Source organism: Poecilia mexicana, unplaced genomic scaffold (genome assembly GCF_051168715.1).
Source record: "Poecilia mexicana isolate PSO_F unplaced genomic scaffold, ASM5116871v1 scaffold_6, whole genome shotgun sequence".
NCBI lineage: Eukaryota > Metazoa > Chordata > Actinopteri > Cyprinodontiformes > Poeciliidae > Poecilia > Poecilia mexicana.
The window spans coordinates 11,769,640-11,795,427 of NW_028263375.1; the positions used below are offsets into that span (position 1 = coordinate 11,769,640).

The 25,788-nt window shown below is 38.4% G+C and overlaps 1 protein-coding gene across 1 annotated transcript; it reads left to right on the forward strand.

Moving 5' to 3' along the window:
* Positions 1–2,217: 2,217 nt before the first annotated feature.
* fbxl22 (F-box and leucine-rich repeat protein 22) lies at positions 2,218–9,267 on the forward strand. The gene is made up of 2 exons (XM_015001916.2): positions 2,218–2,879; positions 7,790–9,267. The coding sequence occupies exons 1-2, from the start codon at positions 2,542–2,544 to the stop codon at positions 8,136–8,138; spliced, it is 687 nt and encodes a 228-aa protein (XP_014857402.1). The 5' UTR covers positions 2,218–2,541; the 3' UTR covers positions 8,139–9,267.
* Positions 9,268–25,788: the final 16,521 nt, after the last annotated feature.

The window sequence follows — 25,788 nt, forward strand, 5'->3', positions numbered from 1 at the left end:
GCCTTATAGTGCGGAAAATACGGTACTACTTTTGGTGATTATTAAAACTCACAGTTCAGTGTTCTCTAATTAGAATATTATAAAAGACCAATAGAAAAAGCCTCACTATTGCAGATATTCATTTTTCTCTCAAGGCTGCTGTTTTCACTGTCGACTGTGTATTTTGTCCTGCTACACTTTTTCCTTCCACTAAACTTTCCATTAATATGCTTGGATCCAAATTCAGAAATAATTTATTTATCCCAAAGGGAAATTAAATGTAATTCATTAATTGGAATTATTCAAAAAGTTATTGTAGATAGTGATGACTGTTGGCAGGAAAGCTCTCCTGTAGTGGTCTGCGTTACAGTTAATTTGAAGAACCCTCTGACTGAAGACGCTGTTTTCCCAAACTGGACTCATGAAGAGAATGGTGAGAGTTGTCCATAATTTCCTTGATTTTATGAAGAAGATCCAGTTCTGTGAGCAGGAAGTATATATGTGGCTTGAGGACTGGGTGAAAGTTGATCACTGGTGGACACCTCCTGTCAACTCAGCCATTGTTTTCATGATTATTTTTTGTTGATCTCATGTAATATTCTAATCAAGTGAGAAACTGAATTTTGCATTATCATTAGTTATCAGCCATAATCATCAAAATGAACAAAAATCATTTACATGTGAGAATTAAGTTTCACTTTTTGAATCCAGTGACTGAAACAAATTAACATTTTAATGGTATTCTAATTAGACATGTTATATTCTGTATCCTGCCACTGACCATTGTTATAGGCATATTTTGTTTTGTTGTTTTAAGCAGTAAAACATGCAACTATTGGTTTTAAATCCAATTTTATACCATTCAAAACTTGAATGAGAGCAATATCTTACCATTCATTGTGAATTCTGTATTTGTCTCATTAACAAATGTCCAAATGCTCCTATTACATTTTCTGATGCTCAACAGCCCATGTTGTGTTAGAGTGAGGCTTTATAGTAGACTGAGCATGTTTTTTTTGTTTTTTTATTTGCAGGGCTTTTTATGCAGCTCGTCTTTAGCCTTCAGCAAAGATCTCCGCCCACGCCCAGGCGCACACACACAGAGTTCCCCTCTGCACACGTGCCAACCAGTAAACCCTCTCGCTGTGGCAGGAACAAGTACTTCAGTATGCACAGGAACAGCTGCTCTTGGTAGCCTTCACGCAGGTGGCTGGGAGGTCGTTTCTCCATCGCTCCCTTCCACCAATGGAACAACTCTTCTACTCTTTCATGTGCACCTTCCATCTTGTGTACTAATAATTTGCTTGCAGTATGTTGTTCTGTTTGCATCAAAAGTCTTGTTGGGAACATTATGTCATGGTACATAAAGTGATCATCCTCCAAAGATGGCATTTCCTATTGTTGAGGGTTTTCTTTTTTTCCTGTCCAACAGCCTGCTGATAACAAGTTTTACAGGACATACTTGGAAAGTAGAGTGATGACATACATGTGGACTAATAGTACTCTAGCATCAGAACATTCTCTGCTCTCCAGTTGAGCAAACACACTGAGTCACAGTTTAACAGGCTGCCTTAGGCAAGACCTACATAGCACTGCGTGTGCTTGTGTCTCTAACTCACATGTCCAACAGTCCAGCTTGGAGCTGGGAAGTTATTTGTCTTTGTGATTATCTCGAATGCGACGGTCTCAGAAGAGTTTGTGTAAACCATCCAGTGCTGCTGCTGCTGTTTACTCCTGTAATTATGATGTTGTACAACCTCTGCAGTAACTGTTGGGGGAAAAAAAAAAGTTCAGTTAGGGTAATTTCATGAAGAAGTTGAAGATTTGGTTGTTGTTTGATCTTTGTTACTTGAAAGATTAATTTACATAATGTTTTATGTCCCATAACTATATCAGCATTATCAACAGCACTCAAAATTTTAGATTAAATCAATATATATATTTTTTAAAAATCTATTGACGCATAACTGTCGGTTTATATTTTGCTCTATGTAAAAGGAATTGAGTGTTTTCTTGTAAAGTTTAACCCTTGGGCAACATCCTTAAAATTGTTAACATGGTTACTTAACAAAGACATGAGTCTTGGAAATTATTTTCTGTGGCTCACAATTTAATAACAGAATACTAAGCACTGGTGAAGATGCAAACTGACAAACTATATATAGTAATTGAGTAATTTGTGAATATATATATTCACAGTAAGTGTTGGAGTTGTACTTTTTACATGTGTTGCTGTGTAGCTCTGGTGTTTGCGTGAAGTAGGCCAGGACAGTGTAAACATCTGGCCCCGTCCAGGGCTTGCTGCCTGTTGAGAGCCATGACAGATGGGAAGGGAGCGCACGGCTCAAACACTTCCATCTTTGAACGTATCGTAGTTGTCTTCCCAAAATAGCCGTCTCCTCACCGCCTTATATGTGCAGGCCCTTCGGCGTGCGCCTGAGGGGGCATCATGTATCTAGGCCACACAATGCTGGCTGTGGGTTCATTGTTGCTGCCTACCAGCAGGCTCTGTCTCTGCCCCCAGAGACGAGGCCTCTCTACACGTAGCGGGACTTTTTAACCATGCATCTTACTCAGCTCAACCGCGAGTGTCTCCTCCACCTTTTCTCCTTCCTGAACAAGGACAGCCGGAGAAGTTTGTCCCTCACCTGTCGTCAGCTGCGTGAAGTCTACCTTGACCCCTGCCTATGGAACCTACTCCACTTCAGCTCCCCTTGTCAGCTTAGATGGGACAACTATGTGCTGGGACCGTCATTGCGTTACTTAACTATTTGCTGGTACTCCAGCAGAGTCCAGCTGGTGTGCAACATTGAGGACTGGTTGAAGAGCTCGTTCCAGAAGGACATCTGCAGCAAACATGACAGCCTGGTCAGCACTTTCCTGGCCCATGTGTGCCACATGTGAGTGTCTATGTGCATTTGCTCTTTGCTTAGTAAAGAATCACAATAAGTTATGAAACAAAAGTGAACAATCGAAGATTATGTGAGACGTAAAGCACAATTTCATTCGGGGATCCTGTAAACATGTGGATAAAAAGTTATTTGTTAGATATCATCCAAGGATTCAGGTTGCAAGTCTTCTGTATTTGGTTGTGCAGTGATGTGCAGTGTGGGCATTTTAACGCAGCTTTAGGTGAAATGGTTCTAGCTGTGACAATAAATTATGTTTGTTAACATATCTCTTAAAAGAACAGCTTCCCCTACCCCCCTGCATATATGCAAATTTTAGATTTGTAAGTTAATTTGTATCCTAAATAAATTTATATGATGTTTAGCTTTGATGGTAAACTTCACTCTGTGGATAAAATGCCAATCCAGAGAAGCTACTTACAGAACAAGAACATTTACTTATTGCTTTAGACACTCGACCCAGAACAGGAATCAAACTTATTAGTTAGTAAATAAAATTACCTTACCTTATCTTACCTAAAAATTTCTATGATTACATTTTTTTATTTATTCCCATAGAACACAATTTATTGATGCCATGGAGAGCTGTTCTCAGTTCAAATTCGTCATTTAAGCACAAAAACTTTCTGCCACTCACTAACAGGTTAATTTAAATAATTTTTTTTAAGTACTAGTACCTTTTTCATAGACCTTCTTTTTTAAAAAAAAGTCACATTACAATGAAAGACATAAAAGCAAACGATAACAGTAAAAACTTGCTTAGGTTGGAGAAGGCTAAAACCAGAAAGAGTTCACCTTTAGTGGGACACAGAATTTGAAAAGTGGAAGTGATGCAAATATCAGGAAGGAGAGAGCAACTGAGTGCTCTGGTTGTTCTTGAATGTGGGGAAAGGGATTTTAAAAATGCATGCAATATTTAACCAGGAGTCAGAGGAGCTGCTGCAAGACAAGCACATTCTGATTGGTGGGAGGGTTTCTGAAAGCTGAGTTCTCAATTAAGTGGAGCCACTTCAACTAGCTCCTCTTGATGTGGAGAAGCAGCAGCTCTACCGTGACGACCAAACTTTAAGAGAGCCCAGAACCCCAATTAGAAATGGGCTCGGTCTTGATCAACATAACTATGAACTTCAAATTTTCGGAAAGTGCTAGCGATAGAGTGCCACCTGTTGCCCTGGCAGCAGCCTTCTAAAACTGTGCCCCTTTTCTTGGTTTTGGATGTCAACAAAGCGGCGGTCATGTTGATAACAGTGTCAGGATGTTTTAAGGTCTCTAGAGTTCAAAATTGTGAGCACTGGTTTTAGTCAAACCCTCATGTTTAGCTGAAGGCACCAAGGATCAAAATCATTAGAAACAGATGCCGTATCCAAAGTTGCCTGTAAAAACAAAACAACAACATCTGCAGGATATGAGACTAATTCTATTGCCAAACACAACTGTTGGCACACGTATAATTATATTTACTGAGTGACGTGAAATTTGTATGTGATAGGTCATTGAAACTTAGCTCTTTTGGCTCCTGGCCTTGTGTGTGTGGCCGGCCCCACAGAGGCCAGGAATCAACCCACAGAGGCGTAATGAGGTCTCTGGATAATTTCTTCAAGGCAGCCAGTAATAACTGCTGATGTAAGGGGAGCTGAGCTGCTGTGGCAGGCCAGGACAGAAGGGGGAGAGGAGGCTGCACGTCCTGCATTGTGAAATTTGAGAAGCACAACACGAGAGCTGCGAGATGACTCAAAACTGGAGCCACCTCCTTTGTCGGGGAGCTTGTATTTCAGTGCCTTTCAGGCCTATACTCCCTGCATGCTGATAAACCCTCCTAAACTGTCTGAAAAGGGAGAGGAAACGGAGCGCACGTGACAAAGTGGGAGGGGGCACAGAAGGGCTGTGGGAGTGATAAAAGAGTTATTTGGCCACAGACACTCCCAGTCAGCTGCAAACTGGAGATTTATGCAGGCAGGTGGAGCCTACAATTGGCTCTTTGTTGCTGTTTGAGGAGCGAACATGTGCGTCTGTCTCTGCCTGCCTCCTCAACTCTGACGCCACATTTGTGTCTATCTTTATCTCCCTGGGAAAACCAATAAAGGCCAGCGTGTCTACAGGCTCCTTTATATTGTCGTTTTAAAATCTAACGCTCCTGCTTAACGGATGAGCATTGTCAAATGATTTATCGATAACTCATTTCTCATTATCCTGAGGTCGCAGTATTAATTGCACAACATAAGGAAACATGCTCGGTGTACCACGCTGGGTAGGTTTCACAGTGGGTGGTACTCGGAGATTTGCCTCGACCTTTGCAGTTGTTAGTTGGATTTTTCCGAGCTTTGATCTGCACCGTTTGGCTAAATTGATGCTTACAGTTACAAAATCAAAAGGAGCACGTCCTGTGCTTCTATTTTAATTATACTTTCTGCTGCCAACAAAGACAAAGCTTTAGCTTCACATATTTTTCACCTGGATCTGAAAGGCTACAAATTTCCCAAACCCTGCTAGAAAAGAAGCTTTTAATTCAAAAGACTGATGACGATAAAGCAAAAAATGTTCACCTTAGTTTCCCGAACAGGCCGATGGGATAATTTGACCAGGGAAAACGGGCTTAAGTAAACTAAACGGTTCATTAGAAACATAATTACATGTTGGCATTCTGTTGGTGTTTCACGCGGACCAGACAGCTCACTAAGCTGTTTTGTTTTAATTAGGAACACATCATGTCTAAAACCAAACCTTGATGGAAATGTTGCTGACGCTATGGGAATACTAAAGCTAACAATTGAGAAAAAGAGGGTTATGAATTCCCTAAGCTTTTATATCGAAATAAATTCTTTTGATGATAATTGTGGTTTCTAAGGACTAATGAAACTTTAGGTAAACAACAACTTGCATATCTAATTTTTTTTAATAGAGAAAATTGAAAGTAGAATCTGACATCAGAAAACAAGAAAATTATATTCACACAGAATGGTGTCTATCCCTTAAATAATTTAAGTTAAATTGTTATTCTACCTAATCCTGTTTTGCTTGTTTTTCTTTAGTGTAATGTAACTGCTTGGTTGAATTCAGTTACTTCTCAGAAGTTATTTAATTAATATTATATCTATCACGTAGTCACTGAAATCAGTACCTACTCACAAACCTGCAGAGGATAGTGAAGAAACAAAACGTTTGAAAAAAGAAACAGACTCATTGATGTGCCTGAGGTTAAATATCATTTCATAAAATAGGTCTTGCAAACGTATCCATAGCGATACTACTCTTTATATTTTGTCAAATTGCTGCCACGTTTATGCACCAACACCAAGTGAATCAAAGTGAAAGGAAAGTGGTTCTCACACATATCCAGAGAATTATTTTTTTGTCTGTTGTTCTTCACGTGGTGCTCCACCACTCATACTGTGTTTTTATGTAGTTCAAAAACGTTGGTCTTGTTTGGACAGAATATCTCCTTTCTCATTTTGTGTCAACATCTTGCAAGCTACTAATGTTGTCCTGTCCATACATTCACCCGTCTGAGCATTTCATCTCTGCAGCTCCTCCAGAGTAACCTCTTAGCTGCTTCTCTGCTCTCTGTTGGTTTTTGTGGACAGCCATATCGCATGGCTATGTAGCTTCGCTGTGTTCTTTCCATGTTTAGATGATGGATTCAACAGTACTCTGTGAGATGTTTAAATCTGGGATATTGTTTTAATTAACCAAAACTGCTTTTAACTTGTTCACAACTTTATTCTTTACTTGGCTGGTTTGTTTCTGACTCCCCAAGGATAGAAAAGACAACCAGACATTTTCTTTTTTGAGGGGGGGGGAAATTTTGAATGAAACGCAATGCTTTTCCTTGTATTTTTCAATTTCAATTATTCCCCTCACCTCACCTCTTCCTTCACCCCCATCCCTTACACACATACACACACACCTACACACACGCACTGCTCCAAAATTTATACAATGAAATTTGTCCAAAAAGTTCAAAAGGTATATCTGTGTGAGAAAATTAAAATGTTGCATATAGAAATGTGTGATAGGATAAACTAATCCGCATAAACAGTGAGTGTCATAAGAGTGCGTTACGTAACAATGCTTGATAATTTCTCTATAACTCCTCCTGTTATAAATACCCAGTTTGTTTGTGATCTCTGCTTCGTCTGTTGTCTCATGACAACAAACGAAACTCAAAGCGCTACGATCAGACCTCTTTCACATCCTCGTCATGTTTTACTGTCAGTACCGTCACCTAATAAAATCAGAGCGATCTTCTAATGGCACGGCCAGGCACATGACTGAGCTTCTGCATGTTCAAAGGTTACTGGGGCAGCGCTCGCACGGTGCTGGAATATGTTTGGCTCACATGTAGGGAAAGCAGTAACATTATGTAAGTCTTTATATAATCTGCATCGGCGAACATGAATGACACCCCTGGTCCAAGTGTCTCTGCCTGCATCCTCGGTGGAGATGGCCTGCAAGTGGGCTGCACTCCACCGATACTCGTTTTTTATTTGTTCAGAGTGCTTTTTTCATAGGTAGAGCAGAGAAGGCCCTCTTTATCTCACACTAAGCATCCTGCGACTGTTTTGTTGAGTATTAATCAAATACTCTTGGACAGTGGAAACACAAAGAGCCTCAGTGGAACAGAGCATACACAGAGGATAGATTGGTGTAGGATTCACCTTGGCTGGCGTTACACACAGGTCATGTTTCTTCTTCTCCATTTACATCTACCTATGTTTCCTCAGACTAGTTTGGACCTCAGCAATACTCATCAGGAAAACGCAAACAAACCTGACATTGCTATTTGCTTAAGACTTGACTTAATCCAGAGATATTAATCCCTCCGTTTTGTGTGGTATGGAAGTGACTCACCACTCTCAACAAGTGTACGAACACAAAGACTGTGACTGCTGTCTGTGCTGCAGGTGTCCTAACCTTCTCACCCTGACGCTGTCCGGCTGCGCGCACATCACCGACCAGGACGTGGTCTCTGTACTGCAGAGGTGCAAGAAACTGCGCAGCCTACGCCTGGAGAACTGCGTGCGCATCACAGACCGAAGCCTGCGAGGTGTAGCAGAGCACGGGGACAACCTGGAGGAAGTAAGAGTGGATTTCTGCAGGAACATCACTAAGGCGGGGCTGCAGAGCTGTAAGGAGATGAGGCCGGCCATCCAGCTGAGCGCGGAGAGGAGCGCTGATATGATTCCTGATAGCAAACCTGAAGAGAAGGAGCCACTTAGCAAAGCTCTGCAGAAATTCCTCCAGTACTCCTGAAGAAAGCTCCTAATGAGTAAAACACCTCTGACGCATTTATATAAGGACTTGACAGTGATGATTATGCTCTTTTTTTGATAAATTATTATTTTGGTTTTAAATTCTAATAACATTTTGTACATTTTATATTCCCCCCTTTTATATGTTTTGTTTCTTATAAAGACCAATGCAGTTTCTTCAAAGTCTTATCTAGACGTGGCCTTAACTCTGATTCTTAAACTCACATTTTGATATTGTAATTATTTCACTTTGATGAGTGAGCAACTGGTTTGTAGTTTGCTTTTGTAAATCATGCCATCTCTACATGTGTATGAAGACTATAAGGCCCTGGATGGCTGCTAAGAGAAAAAGCAGAAAAGAAAAAAAAAAGTTTCTTTTGTTCCTACACAAATGATTAAACAAAAACTCTCAATGCCTTTCTGTTTCAGTGATATACAGATTGTATTATCTTTGTTTTGTTTTGGGTTTTTTTACGTACAAAGAAATGTTAAATTAAAGTTTGCCATTTTATGAGTAAGTATGTGTCACACGATTTCTTGGCAATATACTTCTTGGTACTAGTGATTTCCTGGAGGACTCCTGGAACATTTGTCTTCCCATCTAAGTTGTGTTCAAAGATACATTTATTATCTGCTGACAGATTATTATCAACACAGCAAATCCAAAACTGCTCAAGCATTCACAATTCTCGGAAGCCTTAAATAGACAAGGTTTCTATCCAAATTCTCTCTATATAGATGCACACATGCAAGATGTGACTTCTCCTTTATGACCCTTATATATGTGATGGGAAAATATGCTTACTGAAAACAATGACTCATAAAATTGCATATATACTTACCAGCCAGTTTATTATGTCGTGCTAGAACAATGTTAAACCTGGTTTTGCCTTAATTCGTCGTGACATGCAGCAGGTAAACAAGTATCAAATACATTATTCAATTTTTTCAGCTTAAATAATTTTAATGAGGTCTTTCTCACACAAATGTCAACAACCCAGGTAATTCTCAAATACAAAGAAATCAAAGTAAGTCAGTGTATGAGTGGACTGACTTACTTTTTATTGCCTGCAGCCAATAAAAAAAATGACATTTAAAACTAGAATATTAAATCAACCCATAAAAAAAAACATTTAATACAGAAATGTGGGCTTAATGAAAACCAAGTTTAGCACCAGCTTAAGGTTTATTGACAAAAAGTACTTTTAATCTGACAAACTGTCCTCATCTGAATGCACATTCTAATCTATTGAATATCACTGTATGTACAGCAAGTACATTTCAATCAAATTCCTTGGCTGTTCTTCTTTGCAATTGTTTTTGTGTCACCCTTACTTTCCTGTCCAAAATATCGATAGTAAAACATAAAAATCTCACGAAAACAACACTGTGATCACATCTCTGGTTCAGTTTGTTTCATTCCCAGAGTCAGCTGGAAAATGCATGTTCACATTTCTGTGTAGAAGACTAAATATTGCAGCAACAGTTTTACAGCTGGAAGTTTAATCAAGACGAAAAGTTTTATTGTCATGGCGCTGATCCAGACAGCATGATAAAGAAGAGATTTATCTGGTTGTCCCAAGGGATGTTTCATCTAAGTCTGTGGAATGTCTCTTTGCTTGTGCTGATGAATGATAGTTTAGTTGAATTTATGACACATTTTCTATACTCTCGCCAAATAAGGATTTTAAAAGTAAAATCTCTGCGAAATAAAAGTGAGAGACTATACTAAATTACAAATAAAGAATGTGAAGCTAAACCATCCCCCCCCCCGGCCGCCACAAACATTTGAAAAATTGCCGACACAAGCAGTTGTTTTGGAGCAACAGGATGTTGATCAATTTCGTTTTTGGAGCTATTACTGATGCGTCAATCTGCAAGCTACAGTTTGATGTTGCTGCTTGAGGTCAGTTTAGAAAAAAAAAAAAAATCCATAATGCTTAGGGATTCATCTGAAAACCAAGAGCATAATATATTAATTTGATTTCATTAGACTGCCTGGTTGCTGTAGGTCAGTAGTTTAATGTACATCCATCATTAATATGAGCATCATAAATGCTTTACTAATACATTTAAAACTGCTACAGTCTTGGAGTTGTATAAACAAAAAGCAAATAATTATTTAAATACATTCAAAATTATGAATATAGGCTCAAATTCATACATACTCTCCAATTTTTAATGTCAAAAAAACTAAATTGTTATTTGCAAGTTGCAAAAGAACTTTTTTTTGTGACCACCTGCAAGCTTCTGATATATTTCTGCTAAGATTTTTGACAACTACTCTTTTCACAAATGGGAAGGGATATTTAAATGGGATGGCTTCCTTGTATTAATTCATACCTCATAAATTTTCAGTGGAGTTAAAGGTCAAAGCCATTCCAGAAGCTAAATGGTAATTTCCTCTTCTTCATCTGAAACCACTTTTGGAACAATATTTCAACCATCTATCTGTTACAATGAAGTGAAAATGAAGATTGTGAATGCAACTGTGTTGAACATTTATGGACTATTGTTAAAGCTAAAGTCCATGCCAGAAATCCTGGTAAATTGGTAGTAATTGTTAATTGGCTTCAAAACACGTGTGCTTTCTCTGCAACCTCCTACAAGATTTGTCCAAATAAAATTGGGACTGTATGACAAATCTGAGCCTGCATGTTTGTACATCCCTCATATACTAACACATGTGTTTCCAATGTTTGTTTTCTTTAAATAATTGAAGTTATTTGTTGTATTATCATTCCACGCTGAAAAATCCTACGATGAAACCCTGAAAAACGAATATGACGTTCATGCCAAAGACAAATTTATACATATTTCTGCCTGACGCTGTATCCTCTGCTGTTCAGCATAACTGCTGTTATTCAGGCACAATGCTCCATTAAAAACAATGTAATACAATGCAAATTGCAAAAGAATTTATTTTGCTACTCTTGTTCTATTAGAATAACAAATTTAATAAAAAAAATCAAATGGATCAACAGTTCACTCTAATCATTTTAATTAGCAGCTTCACACCAACCAAACAGTATCATGTGGAGCGAGGAGAGGCTTTTCCTCTTTGTAAGGAAGCAAGACAATGCAAATTTAAACAACTTTAAAAAAAACTACATAAAAACATTGGCAACAATTTTTAATAATGTATTTGTGATTTGTTTTGTTTTTTCTAAACAAAGGTGTCAGAAGTATGTACTGCATAATTAAACAGTGAAAAATAACATTTCAACATTGCAAAGATTCTTTTCTTACATAAAGGAGTTGGTCTTATCTTTCACAGACACGCATTGTTTAGATTTGACTGCATTGAATTATCTCAAGGTAAAAATTGTCCTCAGGGAAAGATAATAAAACAATAGGGTCACAATGGAGTACATATGAAAATAGAAAGTCTGAACATTTGTCCAAAGGGTGTACAGAAAATGGATGGATGATTTTCTTCCTTGTTGGGGATTTTGAAACGTTTTTAAGTCTTTCAACCCAATTCTGATGCTGGGCAGGAAGAAGCTGGAATTGGACGCACAACTTTCAAAACACAAGATGAGTACTCTGTCGACTGAGTCGCAGTCTTTCTAAAGACAGTAAGGCATTTGTATATTGTTGTTTTCATGTTTGTCGGTGTGAATGCTCTGAAGATGACCCGAAAACAAAAGAAGAAGGAGCAGAAAATCGAGTCTGTCATACAAAGAGAGGGAGTTCTGTTGTGTTGGTGGCGTTGGCCTGCTCCCTTGGTGAAATTTGAGCTGATAAAGACAGGATGTTGGCAATAATAACAGGAGGAGGTACTGACGCAAAGAACGTAACGGGGATATGGGTAGGCATTTGAGTCTCAAAAGCTGAAATCACTGGTTTCCTGGCATGCTCATGAGGTCAGCCATGGGAGGCATTTTCACAACTTAACCCCCAAAATACCCACTCATGCTGGAAGCTAAGAAGAGTGGGGTGATTTACTGCGACCGAGAGAGAAGTAAACAAGCTGGAAGATTTTCAGCAATTTGTGACTGAGCTAGTTCTTTCCCCAGCTACTGAAGGAGAATTTATTTATTTCTTTCTCAGAATGACAGCAGAGGGAAATACATTAATCAGCATCTGTGCGACTTTGAACAAGTCAAAGCTTTGTGTTGTCAGAGCCGGAGCTGTAACCTGACACTTCTCTTCAGATTGCATGCTCTTTACTTCGAAACGACAGTCTAGACAGTCCATGTGTGTGCCGCTTTCTTATGAGGGGAGAAAAAAAACAAAAAAGGCTTAGTTCTCGTCGCGGAGAAAAAATAAAAAGATACAATACCCTCCACAATCATTGCTCCCTCTGGTAAAGACTCATACAAATAACCAAAAAAAAACCAAACTACTGTTATGGAGAATTGGTGACCCAAAGATGGGGGCGGACTGGGACAAAAGAAACAGCCTTGACATCCTTCCTTTCATTTGTAAAGGGACTTGTTTCATCTGTTCTCGTCAACAAACTGTACAGCAGTCTGCTGTCGTCCTCTGATCACGCGAACCTTTAAAGCCACATTGATATTTAGACATTAGAGGAATGTTAATAACTTGTGGTGTTTAAAATATTAAAGCCTCGTTTAGGTTTTTACCCCATCTTCATTAGGTTTTGTACTTCAGCTGTTATTATCCTAAAACAATACTTTAATATTAAATATATTGTAAGGTTGTAGTATTAATTGTATCCCCATTATGATACGTATGTGTTAATTTTAATGAAAAAAACTACACTTGGGTTTTTCCACTCGCTTTTTTATGAAATAATAAATTTTGTTTAAGGCAGCTAGATATTAGAAAAAATATGTACTGGCAATACTATTGCTAAAACTTGCTATGACAATATTTATTATGATTACTATTATTTCCCAAAAATATTTCCTACGGTTATCAACCCATTTTTTTCAGAAGTCAGGTTTTACTACTGACTCCTGCTTAATCTGTAGCAGCTTCACACCTCGTGAGTTATCCTGCAAATTTTAGACACACCCTTGTTCCAACACATCAAAATCAAATGTACACATTTGTGCTATGGATGCCAATCAATAATGGTAGAGGCTGCTGCATCTATTTGAATGTAAGTCTTGGCTTGATTTGTTGCAGTGACAGGAAAAGATGAAACTCCTTCGCTGCGGCTGTAGTAGTCCACACCTCCTACCCTTCCACTACTCCGAGGATTTATTTATTTCCCGCTACATGCGACGGGTCCATTTCTGATACCTTCACAGAATCCCACTTAAAAAAGAAAAAAAAAACAACAACAACAAACAAACAAGCTATTGCTTTGACATTGTGGCTTTTTTATGTGTTATAAAAACAAGTATGAGCAGCATGAGCAATCACAGCTATGGTTGTTGTGCACATGCAGCTGCTCCGGAGAAGAAAACCGCTTTTGTTTGTCCACAATAAAATAAAATGACAAGAAGATAAATCTCATCAAGGCTAGAGACACATCCAGTGACAGTTATTTAAGTCTTCGAGCCTCAGACGTGGGCTCAGAAGTCGTGTTGAGTCTGATATGAGTTACAGCCCTCTTAGCATTGTATTTCATGTGTGTGCTTTGGTGCGTGTTTGTGTTATGGTTGCACCTTCTTAAGCAGGTGTGAGTCTGTCCTCAGGCTCCCGTCTGCTGCAGATGGAGGCAGCAGTTTAATAATGTAGGAGAGCTTTGAAGCCCCTCTTCTGTCTCGGGATACTATATTCTCCACATTTCCTCCAGGAGTAACTCAAAGGCTTCGTGCCTCAGGCCTCAGTCCTTAAGTAGCTCTCTTGAGCCTATCTTGTAGCGCAGGCCTCGCTCTTGAATTATTTAGTTCGATCTCGTCATACTTATTCCAGAGGTGATTCGTGCATCCAGGAGAGGAATCTCTGCTTCGGTTTAGGGTGAAATAATGTGAATACCACAACTGAAAAAAATAAAATTATATATATAGAATAAAAAATAAAAAAAAAAACATATATATATATATATATATATATATATATATATATATATATATATATATATATATATATATATATATATGTATATAGTACTAATTTGACTTTTAAATAGAAATATTTTCTTTCCACCAGCTGTGCTTTCATTTTGTAAGGTGCTATTGAAATGAGATGAGCAGGCAGCAGAGGAGGAGGATGGCTGGTGAGCAGCGGTATCCTAGCACTGAGAAACGGTAAATTAACTCAAGGACAAGTGAGCTCCGTGAAAAAAAAAAAAAATGTTTTTATAGGTGTGAAAACATGTCAGCTCAAAGAGAAAAAAAAATGAAAAGAAGAACACGGGAGCAACACAGATGGAGGTTTGACTCAATCATTAGCAGTCTCTCACCTCCCACTTTCATGTGCTGTGAAACCTCATCAAGACTTTGTTTCTGGATTTCTATGCAGAGTTTGGAGGGAAAGCTTACAGCAAGGCCAGTTTTACTTTTATTTCTTATTTTTTGTACCATTTTTATGTTTCACTCTCATATAAAACTGAAACTTACTTCACAGCGTAATCCAAATACACCTTTTTACTATATCGAGCTGCCTTTGTGCAGAGTTGGTTTTCACATGTGTAACTGCTGCTCCATTCTTATCACATATAGAGCATCACGTAACATGTCTCCCTAAAATAGGAGGTCTCGAGTAATCCAATCACCCCGCTAATGGCTTCCAGGAAATAAATGGCTTCCTTCATTATATCTCTGTCTACAGAAAGAGCTATGGGACTTTGCAAAAGTATTTATAACCCTTGTAATAGTTTAGATCGTGTCATGTCACAACCACAAGTTTAATTTTATTTGGGATTTTATGAAACGTGCATACCAACACAAAGTAAGGCATAACTGTGAAGCGGAATGAGAACTTTACATAGTTTTCCTTTCAAACAGAAATCATGAAACTGCAGATTAAATTTTCATTCACTGCAACACTGTAGAATTTTCTGCAAGTGCAGTTGCAAGTCCCATAGATATATTTTATCAGATTCGAACATCTTGGCAGAAATTTAGTATTTTCTTCTTTGAAAACACTTCAAGCTCAGTCAGAGTTAGTGAAAAGAACGTACGAACAGCAATTTTTGTTGAGCTGCTAAGAATTTTTAATTGGACCTCGGCCTAAAGTTTGACTGGACCATTCCAGCACATGAATATCCTTTAGATTCTAAAGCATTCTACTGTATGCTTAGGGTTATTGTTATGTTAAAAGCTAAAATCTAGACACCAGTCTGAAATATTTCGCAGCGTCTAACACATTTTCTCTCAAGGCTGCCCGGTGTTTGGCACAGTCAATCTTTCAACACTGATTAGACAGAAAAAAAAAGAGACTTCTATCAGCATGATACTGCCATTATCATTTCATAGTGGGGATGTTTGCAGGGAGCAGGTAGCTGCTACAACTCTCCTCCTCACTGCTCATTCAAATAACACTCTCCTTGTCCAATCTTTCAGTTTAAGCGAGTGGGGATTTCTTGGTAGGTTTACACTCGTGTCATACGCAAATGCGTTTTCAGATGATAAATTGAAATGTTCTGTGACATATTATTTATTACTTATGCCATTTTCAGGTTTTCCACTACTTTATCTAACTTTATCTGGTGTGTTTCTGCATTAATTGAGAAGAAACTAACTAAGTACAGGTTGAGTACTGAGTACTTGCGTCAGAATAATGTCATGTTTTTCAGATTTCTAGTTGTAAAAGATGTTGAACACCATGAATGATTTTGCGCTACTTTGTGTCGGTTTATCACATAAAATCCTAAGAACAGACCTTAAAATTTGTGGGTTTTAATATCACTAAACTTAAAAGTTCAGTTAGTAGGAATAGACTATTGGTTTGGCTCTTTTTATGAATCCAAAAAAAAAAAAAAAAGTACATATAAATCCCCTTTCAATAAGTGAAGGGGAACATCACCTCCATTCCGGCCGTTATTTTCCCAGTCAACCTGTTCTGGATTAGCCGTGCTCTTTTATTGACACACAGCCACAAGCTCCAAAAGTCAACCTATTTTCATAACAATATGTATTTATGCACACATTTGTCTCCCTCCCCTGACACCTCCAGTATGATCTAATAATTCCAAATTTGATTTCCCTGTGGTTCCTTCTTAACTTCTTTTGGCCTAGGGCACACATGAAATTTGAGGCAAGAGCACTCAGAAGTGGGGCTCGTGCTCCCCTGTGAGTCAGAGGATGGGTCTATTTGTGGAATTATTTCTCCTTCTGTCTGCAGCATCCACAAAGGCGGCTGAGCTCTGGCCAGAGTGCGTGTGAGGTTGTAACTGGAGCATCACAGAGGAAGACGGAGGGGACTCTGGCGAGGCTCTTTTCGCTGAGCTCCAGGCAAGGACGGAATTAAAAGCAGAGCCAGAAGTGAGGGAACGGGCTGTGCTGATGTTGCACGCTGAGTATTGTTTCCGCTTTGGACTGGTGATTAGACAGGGAGTCTTGTGTGTCTGCTATTGATCACAGCCTCTGCGAAAGGAGGCTTCCTGCATGGACCGGTCCGCCTATCCAACTGGTCGCCCTCGACAGGCGATGTAGGAGGGCAGCCTGCCTCCTGACGTCAAAGTAGACGAGGACTGAGCCGCACATGACATGTGCAAAAAGGAGTGGGAGGCTGAATGAAGCACACTCATGAGTCAGAGTGTGGACACAAGAAAGCTACTTATAATGACAGGCTTTCAGCTTGAGCTCATAATGCATTCACTCTTTTGTTGTCAGTGCTATCGCTGCTGAAGAAAACATGGATGGAAAGGATTAGAAACAAAGAGCAATTACGTCTCTGCACCGTTGGTGAATTCCAGTATGAAAAAAAAAAACAAAACCTGATGCACAGGAGAGCACACCCTTTTCACTATTGTACGGCAATCAGATGGGAACATTTAAAAGCAGAGGCCAATTATCTCCAATATTTTCAAAGAAATATACACATATAAAAACCTAGAGCAATTTAAGAGCAACCATTCTGTCTTATCATGTGACTGCGAACTTGCATCTGTACACTGGTGCATTTGTGCAGAGATTCTAGCGCAACATTAAACATGGAGCTTCGCAGCTTGATTGGCACTACACAATGAACACCTGGTTGAAAATTCAAAAATCTTATTATGCACCTTATTTAAGCACTTAGATCATTCTGTTACACTCACTCTTCAGTGTAGATGTCGTTACTGCAGGAAGGAAAAAAAGTCAACGTTAGCTATTTTCAGTATCAGTGATGTGTTAAAAAATAAAGGCAAAGAAAGCTCAGTGAGCTTAAAAAATATATTTGACTTTGCTTTTTATAACTCATTAACACTTGTCTGGTGTCAGTCAGCAAACAGAAAGGCTGAACGTTTGTTGTGGTTAAACTTTCTGATCAATTAAGCTCTGTTCTTTATGAACATGGTGGATTTAATATGATTGTCATATCCACAGGGCTGTGTGAATGTCACTACCGCCTTTGACTGCAAGGTGTAACCCACAGGTGTCTTCACAGCTGGAGCTTGTCAGGTTCAATCAGGAGGAGCTTAGAAGGGCAGATTCCTGATTGTTTTGCTCACATAATCTGTTGTCAGGTTTACTTTAACCCCTCGCTCTCTCAGCTTCCATGTTTTCTAGATGTTCCAATGCCTGCTTTCTATGTTGCATTTCCCACAGGAAAACAAATTTCCAGTTCATATTCCATTTCTTTTTCCATTACTCTCTCCCTCCTCTCATCCAGAGTTCATTTACAACTCACTCCAAGACTCCCTCTGTGAATCTCCTCAGTGGTTCTCTGGCTGCTCCCCTGGTTTACACTCCTATAATCTTACTCATCTAGTTATCCACCCTTTAACGTTCCAACAACTCATGGAAGAAAGAACAAATATATCATCATCAACAAAACACTTGCCACCACTTGCTAATCTCAGTCTCTGTGTGCATGCTCACATTTTCCCTTGGCACTCGAGCATCCCTGCAAAAATGAGGAAACCTTCTTATCCATTCAATTTCTTTAACGTTGCTATTTCCCAAAATTATCTTTTTAACTTTAGGATGACCTCATTTTATTATCCATTAGGCTGTATTGCAGTAACAATGTTATGTTTTATGGACCATGTTGCAAAAATATTTATCATTTGAAGCTGAACTGTTTTTCCTGTCCTTCCAACATTATTACTACTTAATCTTATGCTGACTGTTTTTTTTATCATTATTATTATAGTGATAGTATTATCAGATATTTATCAGAGTGAACTTTCTGACCTTTCACGTAATTGCACAAGTTTCCAGGTTAATATGTGGCATATCTTTGGAAGTTCCCATCAGACAACACATCCAGTTTCACAACAGTTCTTGTCACATTTTTCTCTAAAGTTAACAACCATTCTCACATGTGGAAAAGGAATAATGTTCTTCTTATTTGCTTTCTTGCTACTGACAAAAGCATTAAATACAGACAGTACAGAACACATCCAATCAAAGTACAGGATTAACTTTCATTTCTTTCATGATTATCAGCAGAGGAGTTGGAGGGCAAAATGTCCTTATTACTTCATGGCCTTTAGTGGCTCAAGTCAAAAGCAAAGAGTTTCCTACTAAAACACCAACTTGTTGACTCATTGCTTAATTCAGACTTTTTTAATGTTCTGGACAAATTGTTCCAATAAATAATAAAATAAAAAAAAATAACACAAATGAAGTTGCTCTGTGTTAAACTATTGACCTGTGCAGGATGCCCTGTCCTCTGCCCGTTGACTGATAGGCCCCATCCCAACACACCGGCAAGGACAAGCAATAATAAACCACTTATTTCAAAACTGAACAATACTTTACACACCTAAAGCATGTAAAGTATTGAAACTTTACACACCTAACCATATATCAGTTCGCTGAATGACTCAAGACAAATTACTTTGGGGTGAATTTTTAGATAATTTATCATCTAAGTAGTTTGATGAGGTCATTGTAGTGTGGATGAATACAGACAGGTTCCGATTCAATCACATCGACACTCACCAGGACCAGGTGGAAATCAGTGTGTGGGCCATGTAATCTTACCTTATCTGGTACATTCAAAACACCAGGTCAGCTTTGCATGAATCCAAGAATCACCTTCACATTAAAGCTGCTGGAGACACGTCCTGTGTCCTGAATTGTTGATCACCTGACTGGAAAGACGCAGCATGTCTGCCTGTGGCACCGTCTGTCAGGGTCAGTGGGAGGAGTGGGGTCCCGGCAGGTTGGCTGCTCTGTTATTCTTCCACTTCACTTTTTTTTTTTTTTTTTTTACAAAACAAATTTCTGGAGATTCTGAGGTAGACAGCGTTATGAGGTGCGTTATCAGGCAGTGACAGAGAGGAGTCACCAGCAGACACAACAAGCCGATCTCCAAGGCCATTAAAGAGAACAACGATCAGTCGCAGAAGTAACAGGAGACTCATTCAGTCTAATTGCAGTCAACACCATCATTTAAATAGCTTAGTCGTACTGGATTTATTTCATTCTATTTTTATTGTGTTCCACTGTGTACATGAATTACATTGTATTGTTTACTATTATTACTTTTACACTGTACTTTCGGTGGAGAAATGCGACAAATGTATTTAAATACATGTGAATCTGAATAACATTATGTGTGGTCGACTATCCATTTACAGTAAAAAAAATAAATAAAGTGAATAATTTTCTACTGATATCTATTTATGTTTTTAAAACTAAATCAGGATTATTTAATCATTCTCAGCTTAAAATTGAGAGGAAATACGGAAATGTTTAACAGTTCACAAACCTTCAAACTATATCTCTTCTGTATATGAGAAAATCATTCATCATTTTTCCTTCACAATTATTCATAAATACAGAATCGGCATTCTGTACAAACGGCTCAATGGATTTACATCGGCTATATATATATATATATATATATATATATATATATATATATATATATATATATATATATATATATATATATAGAGAGAGAGAGAGAGAGAGAGAGCTAACTTAAAATGTGTCCATGTGTGTATATATATATATATATATATATATATATAGAGAGAGAGAGAGAGAGAGAGAGAGAGAGCTAACTTAAAATGTGTCCATGTGTACTGAATAATAGAGCAGTATATAATTTAGATCAGTGTTTTTTCTAAAGCATTGTTGTGAATCTGTCCTTGAATCTAATGAACAGAATATTAGTCATGTCACAGTTTCTTGGATTTTTATTTTGGTATTATTTTATTATTTATCTGTAGTTGAAAGGTGCTATACTTTTACACTTTTTCATGAATTCTTTGTTGTATATTAATAGGTGGTGATTTTTTTTCTCAAAGATAATCAAGACCAAGGCGTTTAGGCATATAACAAGCCCATGCTTTATCAGCTGCACCCAAAAACCCTTACTGAGGCACAAATGCTGAGTTTAGTCACAGGATAAGTGAAGTACTTCATGTTTGCTTGGATCAAGATAAATATTTTCATTAAGGATGAATAGAAGAGCTCTACTGAGGCCAGAGACAATCAAAGGTTAAGTGCCGCATTGAGTCACTTTCTTTCCAAGTGTGTTCCATATTTGGCAAGATCTGCATCTGTCTTCATTTCAGGTGAAGGCGTATTTACAAGCAAGGCTCATCATATTAGATGCTGTAAGCCGTAACGATGTAATAAATTTAAATATGTGGGAATTGATGTGATTAAAAAGGACGGCTTCAAATTTGACTTTCTTCCCTTTACAACGCAGACTGGCTAAACTGGTGGCTCTATGCAAAAGAGAGACAGAAAGTGTGGACGGCGATATAAACCCACTGGATCACGTGGCTTTCCATACATTTGTTAGTAGATGGAAAAGTATACAAACCCACTGACCTGCTCAGAGCCCATCCTCCTCTGCCCGTTTCTCTTTGCTAAATAATACGACTCTCATTGCCGGGCCCAGCCACCTGTGACACTCTGAACCTCCTGAACCTTCGGGTTCAGTAAACTACGCTAAAATGTTTAATGGAGACTTCTCCCCGAACAGCACTTGTCCCCACCTGTTTTCTGAAGCCACTTCCTCTCCTTTGCCACCATGCACGTGTGTGTAGGGATAAGCAAAAACCGTACATACGCGGGAGTTTCCATGACATCATAATTCCCTCATACATAATTACTTACTTCCTTCTGTCTCCTGCCTCTGTGTTAGAACACTGTGTCCAAACCCTGGGCTGGTTTTGCTAAAATTGTACAGTTTAAATATGTTTTTTTTTTTCCTGTATAGTTAAAAATACATTGTTTTTATGTTCTATGGCCTTTGAGTTCACAAGAGAAAAACCACAATCATATGCGAAGGAACAGATGTTTATCACAGAGAGAAAGTACAGTAGGTGTATCTGGAAAAAATAAGCCACACTCACTGCTTGGTCACGTTTTATTGATTGAATGAAAATACCAAAGAGAGGATAGGCTGAAATCTGGCATGACGTCCTAAGCAGAAGAACATTAAGCGTAGCATAAAATTTTTTTAATGCTCTACGGGAACGCAAGGCATATAATTTAAAATTCCTATGATAGGGAGTAAGATTTATTACTGGGTAAATGGATGTACCAGGACTGGATTCGGTTGTGGTTATATCCATAATTAGCTGAATGGTCATTAAGCTGTTAATCTTGTCTCATGCTGAGCCGAGCTCCAGACAATACAGCATGATTTCAGACCTGCTTAAGAAGTTGGTGGGCCACGGGGGTAAAAGGCTGGGAGTAAGATTACATGACCGCATTTCATCCTGACTATGAGATTTGTGTCCAGTGTCCACAGAATAAGACTCCACCAACAACAATCCCCTCCCACCGTGTCAGCGCTGCTCCTTTAGCTGTTGGCACATTCATTTGAGCTTGACCCAGCAAACGTCTCCGGAGACATCCAGGAGTAAACACGCACGCAACTGCCCCTCTGAGGAAAACCTGGAATTTTCCATACTTTACAGACACACACCCAATTCACAAGAGAAGGGGGAAAGAGGAATGTGTTGGGAATGTAACCCTCTGTGTTTGAAGAGGGTCCCAAGACTTAACTTGACAACACTGACATCATGTCTAACTTTGTTGAAAGGTTGCTGCTAATTACTGTTATGTAAAAAAAGAAAAAAATCTATTTAAATTGACTTTTTGATTGCTTTTCCAATTGTGAATGGCTGATATATGAATAGACTTTAATTTTCATTTTAGAAAGAAATCCCTGATGCGACTTGGAACAATATTCAAGTCTCCATAGCGCCGACTGTGGAGATCGACGTTATGTTTCTGAAACGCGTTTCCAAGTTTGGGTCTCAAACATAAATATGGGGTACAAATAGGTTACAAATAAGAAAAGGTAAGAAAAAAGATGTGATCAATCAAAAGCAGAGGACTGAGGACTGAGTATGGGATAGCATAGGAGTCTCACAATATAAAAATGTTAAGAGGAAAAACCATGGTTTTATGGATGTGAAACTAAAAATTCAGACAAAAGTCATTAAAATAGTCTAATATTTGTTATTTATTACATAAACTACATTTCTGTAATACTGAAGCTGCTGCCTTATTCCTGACTGCACTGCAGTCGGACTGATTATGACAGAAGCTGTGAAGCACAGTAATTTAATTTGGTGTATAGTGAGCTGTTTTTTGAACTAACTAGTTTGATGATAAACTGTGACATGGTGTGAAAGAGGTGAAAAAAAAACTTTAAAACTGTTTGTTTTGTTATAAGACAGTTAATTTATGTCTGAATTCTTTGACATTTGAATGAATTAAAAAAATACTGATTGCAACACAAAACACTGACTGATACTTCTTACTGTCTGCAGGTTATTTTGTATAAAATGCAAGTATATTTACATCTTTTGAGTTTGCAAATAAAATTTCATAATATAGTGATTCCTTTTTGACTGCACTGCAGACTTTAACACGGTCATTATGAAAGTGTGAAGCCTGTTGACAACAGGATAAACTGAATACATTTGTCTCTGTAAGTTCTTATGTTTAGTTTTGAACGATAAAAATAAAAAACCATGGAGGCTAACATCAAGAAAGGAGAACTCGGATCACTTTTTGCAGCCTCCAACAGCACAACCTGGTTTGAATAGATGTGTGACTCCGACTATGAAATACTCATCTCTACTGATACTATCAAAGGTGATAATTGCAAAGTGTAACAGATGTTAAAGGCTGTTTTAGCAGGTCTTGGACCAGAATAAAACTGCTAAGTGGAATCTTTTAATTCAGATGTGCCATTTTGTGGCATTCTAGATCCAAATTTATTTAGAAAAATGTCAAGTAAATAAGTAAATAAATAAAATAAAAAAAGAACAAAATGTTTCAACTAAAAGAAATATATTGATATGTCTTAGCCACTAATAGACCAGCCTCTCATCCTGCTGCAGTGGTCTATTTTTAAGAATTTCATTGTTGGACAAGTACTATAGTGCAATGATAGAAAATATTTCAGCATCCTTTCTTCTGCTCAGGCAAGCCTCAGGTGGACCACTGACTCTCTTCTTGAGTTCAGTTGCATCGTGTAATCTTTGTTAAAGTTTTAAGATCTGTTTATATTCATACTTGTGCAGATATCAGTGAAAAAGTAAAGAAAAGTGATTCAACAAATAAAACTATGGGGTACATTTTCTGTGTTTGTGTAATCCCTCATTCCCGGGTTTTGTCTTTAAAAATGAGGACAAACACAATGATAGACAGTAAGCTTTTTAATATGTACAGCCTCCAGCTAAATTTATGAATCTTTCATTAACCTAATGGCACATGCATACAACAATACTTTTGTCGCATTCATAAAGCTGTGTGCGCGTGAGATTATCCTTTATAGATAATGCAAACAAACACATGGCCATCTTCCAGGCTTAATTGTAGCCAAAAATAGGTGTGGCGTGCTTTCTGTTAGATAAAGCCTAACAGACAACAAGGAAGGAAGCGTCAGTGTTATGGCCCCACCTCCACTGGCTAGAGCTGTTACTTTCCACAATCGCTCTTAACGTGTAATCAATATTTGTACCTTGGGCAAAATGATGCATACTTTTACTGGCACAAAAACTGCAATTTTAAGCAAGGATTTTAAAAAAATAAACAGTCGCACACTATTTAGAACAAGAATGTAAACAATGTTAGCAGTAATGTCATAAAGAAATACATTTTGACTTATCAAATGTTAACTCAGCAACAACAATTTCCAACAACATATTGGCTAAAGTATTTGCTGATGTGGGCCATAGGTTAAAGTCTGTTGAATTACTTCCAGTCACAAGAATAATTTAAAGATTACTTTAATCCTGTATCTACAAGAGGCATGGACAATGTTGGACTTAATTTAGTTTAGTTCACCAAATTCAAAATATAATGACATTTGTGGTTGGAACGTGTGGCAGAGCCTGCAGGGGCACCGTCACATAGAAGTCCTGGAGTTAAGAGATCAATTTGATCCATTTTTGGAGAAGTTTAGTTCACAGAAAGTCAGACAGAGGCTTTAAAATTGCTGAAGCATTCAGTCTCTTTTTTCTCCATTACTGGGAGTGCTTTCTCGGGCACATCTTGTACTGACAGTAAAAAAAACAAAAAAAAACATATATCACTGGGAAACTTTGCGGCAAAAAATAATATGTTCCCATCAGTGTAAAAGTGAAATAGAAAATTTACCCTCTTCAGTATGTTATTATTAAACAGTTCTTGTATGAGATGGGATGGCTGAAAAGCTGCGAAACCGACAACCTGATATATAAAGTCATCACGTTAAAGTTCACGTGGGAGAACAATTCTGCAGTAAATGTGTGTTTTCTTGTGGGCAAGTCGTGATGACACAAGAAAGACACAGAGTTTGACAAAAAAAAATAAAAGCTTACTGTCAAATTTCTGAAGGAATTAGAAAAGGAGGGGGGGGGTGTAAAATGTGAGACAGGGCAGTGAGGGGGCAGAACCAGGATTAAAGTACTGTACGCAGTGATGGGAGGTATGTCTGAGCCAGAGAGAGAGAGAGAGAGGGAGATTCAGCAGGGGGGAGTGGGAGAGTGTCACGTGTATGCCAGAATAAGCTCAGAGCTGCGGCGGGGAAATCTCTGGACAGAGCAGCAGCAGCAATAAGTCAGACCCCTCAGTCCCTCATGCTCCTTCCACATGTACTTTTTGTAGCAACAACACTTTAACACCTGTCCTCCCTTTCACCTTATCTAACCCTGTCCTCTTTCAGGTTTTCCTTTAATCCCTCCCCTCTGGCACAAGCCTTATTCTTCCAAAGAGTGTTCATGGTACAATAGATATTCCCCTCAAAGCAGCTTGTTTTGAATGACTTTATCTCCTCAGTACACATGCTGCTAATAGAGACCAACTCTACTGTAAATGTGCATCGACATCTGAAAGCCATTACTCACAGGCTCATATCTGCTCAGGCAAGTCCGGCAGGCACCCTAAAGCTACATAGGAGGTTCACCCTCATGTCTCCTAATGTGCCATTCTGCTGTTTCTGATTCAAGACAGGTGATGGAGGACGAGATGTCTGCTCCCTCAAAAATCTTCTGACTCACACTAATTCTCCTCCCCTCGCAGAAAAAAAAAATCATTGGTAGGAAGCCAGGTACTTTTTTTTTTCACTTTAAAGGTTGGAATGACATTCAAACAAAAGAGCTGGAATCCAAATATGGTCCTTACGATATTACGCAAGAGTTCAGCTGCAATAAAGCTCAAATTATATACACA

Excerpts from the sequence above, each read along its gene's own strand:
- fbxl22 (XM_015001916.2), top strand. The coding sequence starts at position 2,542 with ATGCATCTTACTCAGCTCAACCGCGAGTGTCTCCTCCACCTTTTCTCC. Across the intron at positions 2,880-7,789 it reads CTGGCCCATGTGTGCCACAT|GTGTCCTAACCTTCTCACCC; the intron begins GTGAGTGTCTAT and ends TCTGTGCTGCAG.